The 6,562-nt window shown below is 39.1% G+C and overlaps 1 protein-coding gene across 1 annotated transcript; it reads right to left on the bottom strand.

The window, feature by feature from the left end:
- Window positions 1-428: 428 nt before the first annotated feature.
- aldh8a1 (aldehyde dehydrogenase 8 family, member A1) lies at window positions 429-6,092 on the bottom strand. The gene is made up of 7 exons (XM_086166775.1): window positions 5,830-6,092; window positions 4,040-4,187; window positions 3,043-3,198; window positions 2,806-2,955; window positions 2,451-2,707; window positions 2,092-2,253; window positions 429-1,114 (listed from the first exon to the last, which is right to left on the bottom strand). The coding sequence occupies exons 1-7, from the start codon at window positions 5,971-5,973 to the stop codon at window positions 662-664; spliced, it is 1,470 nt and encodes a 489-aa protein (XP_086022901.1). The 5' UTR covers window positions 5,974-6,092; the 3' UTR covers window positions 429-661.
- Window positions 6,093-6,562: the final 470 nt, after the last annotated feature.

Here is a 6,562-nt window from a genome sequence, read left to right as displayed (position 1 = left end):
TTGCTGAGAAAGCTGCACTACATACCACGTCTATCCGTGAAACTGCTCAGACTGAAGAAAACATGATGACGAATTGAATTTTGTGTAAGGTTATGCAAGAATGTTCAGGTATGTTCCAAAACACTGAGGTTACTTCTAGTGCAGTCATAAACCGGACTGGAATGAGCTTATATCTGGGTTTGGCTACCTCAAGGCACATTTGTGAACAAATATTTCATCGGATGCCTCTTTGTTTTTGGCCATAGATTACCATTGTAATTCTTTGAAAAATGTGAGTGATGGATTGTTTTGCACCTTCACTTGTAAGTGGGCGTGGGTTTACCTTATCTGGCCTGCTCTCATATCCAAAAGAACTGTTGTTTTGCTCTCTCTTTATAATCAGCTGTTTAAAAGGAAACAGTGGAGGAAAAATATTCAGACCAAAGCCTATTAGGGAATTTACATTTTAATTTATTTTTCTTTCACAAGACGTATGAATCAAGTATGAATTATTTATATCCCACAAATGTGACTTTTATGACTATTACAAGATCTGGTAAACAGAGGAGGTAGGCGAAGAATATTATTTATATTCCTGAGAGTTGCTCACGGATTAATGACTGTCAAGATCACCTGAAAACATATTTTTGATGAAGCCTCTGCTGCCACCTGCCTTCCACTGTCAGTGTTTGATCGTGATGCTTTTCACCTCTGTGAAGAAGTGATAGGAATCCTTCCCCCCTTCCCTCCCAACACCGGAGCTCTTCATTCCTCCAAAGGGCAGGTTCAGATCTCTCACCAGCCAACAATTGGTCCACACCAGACCGGCCTGTAACCTCTTGGCTACTCGGTGGACTTTACCCACATCCTTGGACCACACAGTGGCTGCCAGACCATAACGGACTCCGTTCCCCTTCAATATGGCTTCTTCCTCAGTCTCAAAGGGGCTGATGCAGGTTACCGGACCGAATATTTCCTCCTGCATGACCCGGGAGCTATCACACAAACCTGAGATGACAGTGGGCAGCATGAAGTATCCATTCAGGTTGGACTCCGGAAGGTCCAGCTGGTCAACTCCCTCGCCGCAATGGATGATACCACCTTCTGATTGGGCGAGAGCCACAAAGCTGCGGACCTGTGGATCGATACAGGACTTATATAAAATGGCATGAAAAAAAAATCTTTTGGAAATAGCTCTTTTAAAGAAGGAAGGGCTGGAATGTACAGAGATAGATTTATAAATAAATAAATGGAATTATGACTACATTCACAAGCCAGATTTCATGGTCAATAGATATCAGGTTATGCTTAAGGAACAGAAAAAATGTACAAAATGTATATATACATGCACACACAATAAATATGCAACATAAAATAAGTTGTTTGTCATCAGCATATTGAGCAGTTAAATTCAACTGTGATTTCAATTACTTTATACTGTAATGTTACATCAAAAAGAAAAGGAATCTGAAACAGAATCAGCAACTTGCCTTTTAGATGTTTACTTTCATTAACCCTTGTGTTGTCATGCGGGTCAAAAGTGACCCACTACCATGTTTAGCTGAAGAAAAAACACCTTAACCTATTTTTTCCAACTTGAAATTTTATGACTTGTCCTAACAAGACCCCATAATTCAAAAAAATGATACTTCTTTTTTGTTTATGTTTCCATGTGGGCTGTACACCACTAGGGTACAAAGATTGTCTTATGGGTCACTTTTGACCCGTAGGACAAGGGGAGTAAACACAATGTTAAGATCGAACGAGGGTTAATCTGTTATTTTGATTTATTTAGTTATTTTGCCAAATTTCCAGTGTTTCATGCTCACGTTTAGATAGGAACATATATAATTTTGGTTTTTTTTTCTGTGCTTTTTTTTATATTCTGTATATTCTTACGGAAGTACCCCATGACTCAATTTAGTGTATTTAGGTGAATTACAATAAATGAATAAATAAAAAGGTGTTTTTTTTCAAAATAGGAATGAGAAAGAGGACTCGAACTGGATGATGGAAGTGGAATTTGGAGAATAATCAAATAATAGAACTAATATAGATTATCACTGATACCCATCTTTGTTACATATTATAATATAGCATAAAAATCCTTACCTTCTCCAGGTGTTCTCTGCTAATGAGGGCTCCATTGTTGTTGCTGAGGTCAGAGGGTGCCCCCGTTTTCCACTTCTTTGCTGCAGCCACAAACCTCTCCAGGAACAAACTGTAAATACTTTTCTCTACATATATCCTGCTGGTGCATAAACAGATTTCTCCCTGAGAAAAGACATTTTGTTTTAGTTAGGACTTGTTTTGTCTCGGTATGACAATAAATGGGGTTTTATCTCCCTCATGTGGACACCATTTTCACCTTAGAAAACAAAAATAACTGTTCTTACTTAAATAAGAGCTGCAATCTGCATTGCTGAGCTTATTTTTTATTTTAAACATCCAATAAAATGTGCTTTCCTCACCTGGTTTGAGAAGCTGGAGCGCACAGTGGTTTCGATGCATAGGTCCAGGTCTGCGTCCGCAAAAACGATGGCAGGGTTTTTCCCGCCAAGCTCCAGTGACAGCTTCTTACAGAAGGGGGCGCTCCTTTCAGTGATGTGCCTGGCTGTTGCCGTGGAACCGGTAAAGGAGATCAACGGGACATCAGGGTGGCAAACGAGAGCGTCTCCTGCTCGGGAGCCAACGCCAAAAACAATGTTCACCACTCCTGGTGGAACACCTAAGGAAACAAACATTTTTTCGAAACATTGATTTTTCATGATCTCGACATTTGGTTTATAGTTCATTTATTTAGCATCGTGGATGTTGTGCTCATACCAGCTTGCTGCATCAACTTGCACATCATCCATGCGGTCACAGAGGTCATCTCGCTAGGCTTTGCGACCACTGTGTTGCCTGTAGCTATTGCAGGAGCGATCTTCCACGTAAGCAGGTAAAGAGGCAGATTCCATGGACTAATCAGGCCAGCTGCACACAACAAAACCACCACTTATGAATGCATAGAGCGCCAAAATACTTTTAAAGTGGTCGAATTTACACCCACAGATCTCTCACCCACTCCCACAGGGCAGCGTATGGTGTAATTGATGCAGCCAATGTGGTCCATTTGGCTGCAGTCATTGGTGTGGTGGAGGACCGAAGACGCAAAGAAACGGAAGTTGTAGATTGATCGGGGAATGTCCACAGTCCGCGCAAATGTTATGGTTTTACCTTCAATGAAATAATGGACATTATTCAGTCTTACACATGCTGTCCCTCTGAAGGACTCATTCCCAATCCTATCCATCCTCTTCATTCCAAAAGAGAACCTCGACATCTTTATCTCTGCAACCTTTCTGTCTTTTCCTCTATGCCACTGTCCCTACATACAACATCACTCGTTTCACTACCGTTTTTTACAGATTTTCCTTTCATTTTCGCTAATGTTCTTTTATCACAATTGACACTTTTCTCGACCTGCTCTGTACTGTTGACCGAAAATACTTAAATTCCTCCACCTTCTTTATTGCCACTTTTCGTAGCCTCATCATTGCACTTGTGTCTCTTTTATTCACACATTTTACTATGCAAATATCCTGCTCTTATTCAAGTACATAACACATAGTCTAGCCCCCTCTGTATCTTATGTATTTTTTTCTGTGAAATATGCTATGATAATCTATTAGCACACAAGTTTGTTTAGATAACTGATCGCATTCTTCCCACAGTGAAATGTATCACTCCAAATGGTCAGAATATTCTTCTATGTAGCTCAAAAATCAAAATATTTCTTATGGATATTTTAAACATGCACAAAATCACAATGTAAATGTGAATGATTTTGTGGTTTCTTAACTTTTCAATTTGTTCAACCCAGTGGTCTACACTTAATCAAAATAGACAAAGTATAAAATTGACAGACAAATCCATTAAGAGTACCCTGAAAATGTAATTAAATCAACATGAAATCCCTGTTGTAATACAGAAATATGCATTATATATACAAATATATATATTTATGTTTTTTTTATTTTCCTATGTGGTTGACACATTTTCTCCCATAGTGTGACACCTTGGTCTTTTGACTCAGCCTGAGCAAGCTCCTCCAGGTGGGCCTCCATCACATCGGCCAGCTTGTTAAGAACCTGCGCCCGCTGCTCTGGACTGTGAGCCGACCATTTGGGAAAGGCCTCTTTCGCTGCTGCTACCGCTGCCTCCACCTGCAAGGGGTTAGAAAAATCCTACAGCTTTTACATGTTTTTTTAACTAACTTTTCTCGAATGACTGTTCCGCTATTCACTGCCCCCTTCATACTGTCCGGAGGAAGATTCTTCATATATACTAATCAGGTATACATGTGGGGCACTGACAACAGTACCAGAAGGTTTACGGAGCAGAGACCATCACCAGCCCTGCAGAATCTGGACAATTTAGAAGGCATCCTGAAACCCAAAGTGCATCACAGTCATTATTGGAAATCACATAACCTTACTTTTGAAAGTCCTTGTCCGTTAACTTCTGTAATAAAAAAGGAAAAAAATATATTCATGTAAAACTTTATAAAAAAAACATTAAAAATTATATCATACCTAATTATACATACATAAATATAATGTGTGTGTGTGTGTATATATATATATGTATATTCTGTATTCATATATGTATCGAGTAAGTCATCCAGGTATAAACCAGAAACCATTCAAATGATCTAAAATATTTAAAATTTTGCCCCATCCAGAAAAATCAACCTCACATTATATGAAATCAAGAAGTTATTAACATATCTCCTAAATAATTGTAATTAACTTCCTCAGTAAGAGAATACCTGAAAAAGAACTTGTCTTAAATCAAAACAAATCCCAGCTATTGTTTTAGTAATTACCACAGGAACACTACCTGTAAAAGTCACCATGACCATACATGAGGATGTCCCAGGCTCCCTCATGACTATTGGCATTCGGTCCTATCTTATATCTGTTTGAGGGAAGCGAAATGTCATACTCTATAAATACACCCTTGTCAGCTGCTGACAATATTAAAAATTCTAAGGCCGCGACCGGGGTCATAAACTCCTCATTTTTTGTGATCTGGTTATCGGCCTGTATAGTGGGTGCTAAATAAATCACAACCACACAGCACGGCGTACACCAGTAAATTGATAGAACCAATAATTCTTCATGACTGTAAATGTACACGAGAGGTGAATTCAATGATTTCAAGGGCTGTGTTTGGTGCAGAATGATACAAAGTGTCATGGAAGAAAGCATGTGTGCATACCTTTGGGGGAGAGTGGGGGGTTATTGGTCCTGCTCAAACACCTATACTGTATTTTTATCCATAAACCCTCTCATTGTTTTCATTAGGTGAATTTCCAAAATGTGACCTTCACAGGAAGTTTGAATGTTCCGATATATTTCTGCCAATAACAAAAGCAGCTCAGTCTGTGTGTGTGTGTGTTTAATCATTATTCGGGTGTTTACTTGTCAAAGAGCAAAGGTGCTTTCACGTTCTGTGCAATGGGGTTTGGCGTGCAACATCTGAGTGAGCCTGAAATTACACAATAAACAGGGTTCTCAAAGTTTTTTGGGGGACTTTTGGAAATACTTCAGGAAATGTTCATTTAAAAAAAAAAAAAGGTAACTATCATTGAAACATAACCTTTGACAAAGGCAAGGTTTGTACATTTATGCACAATATGAAAGACATCTGCAATATTAGAAAACTGGACAGATGCACAAATGTGATAACTACAATGGTATTATTGTGCAAAACTGAAACACAGTTAAAGGTTTTCAAGACAAATCATGGAGAAGTGAGAGAAGTCATCCCAGAGTGATAGGTTACCCCATTCCCCTATCCCACCTCCTCCTTGCCGCTGTCTGGCACTTTGCAGTAGACCTCCCCTGTGGACGGGTCATAGGAGTCAATGTGACTTGGGCAGGGGAAGAACTTCCCGCCGATGTAGTTTTCCAGCACCAGGTAAGATCGTTTCTCCATGGCTTTCATCAGGTTTGCTCAAAGGCTACAATCCAGTGAAATAACTTGACGGTGCAGTTGCAGCAGACAGCCTCTGAAACAACGACAAACCTCCCACTGAACAACCCTCTGCTCAGTGTGTCCGGAGGCAGGAAGCTAAATATTCTCCCAGGCTCTGGTTAATCATCTCTGTCTGAAGAGATCGGGAGTTCACATTGGATCAATGCAGCAAGTATGTTAGTTACTTATATGGAATCTTTTAAGATTTTTAACACCCTTGATGCAGAAGGCAATTTAAATAACTAAAATTTGTTACCTTAAATTGCACGTGTGCAGATTTCTTCTATAATTTTGGGTACTGTAGTTGATGCTCAGTTTGGGGACTTGCTAGGAATTGCAACTTCAAAGTTGTAAGAAATTAGAACTGAACCAAAATATCACCTACAAATGCAAAAGTAATCAAATGTAGGATTAAACCACCTATTAAATATGAAATCACTCAATACCCAACCTGTAAGAATTTACATTAAAATCAATGTTACCCATTTTGAAGTCGGAGAAAAAGAAGAAAAAAAAATCAACAGGAAATTAAATGGAAAATACCAAATAGGTTTTTGAA

The sequence above is a fragment of the Fistularia commersonii genome, chromosome 20 (genome assembly GCF_037954325.1).
Source record: "Fistularia commersonii isolate RoL2024-O1a breed Wild chromosome 20, RoL_Fcom_v1.0, whole genome shotgun sequence".
NCBI classification, from domain to species: Eukaryota; Metazoa; Chordata; class Actinopteri; order Syngnathiformes; family Fistulariidae; genus Fistularia; species Fistularia commersonii.
The sequence above is the reverse complement of the archived record's forward strand: the minus strand, read 5'-3'. Positions and strand labels throughout refer to the sequence as shown.

Bases quoted from the DNA above. Each gene is read 5' to 3' on its own strand.
- aldh8a1 (XM_086166775.1), bottom strand. From the start codon at position 5,973: ATGAAAGCCATGGAGAAACGATCTTACCTGGTGCTGGAAAACTACATC. The intron at 4,188-5,829 runs GTGGGATAGGGG...AACCCCTTGCAG, and splicing joins CAGACAGCGGCAAGGAGGAG to GTGGAGGCAGCGGTAGCAGC. The intron at 1,115-2,091 runs GTAAGGATTTTT...ATCGATCCACAG, and splicing joins GCAGAGAACACCTGGAGAAG to GTCCGCAGCTTTGTGGCTCT.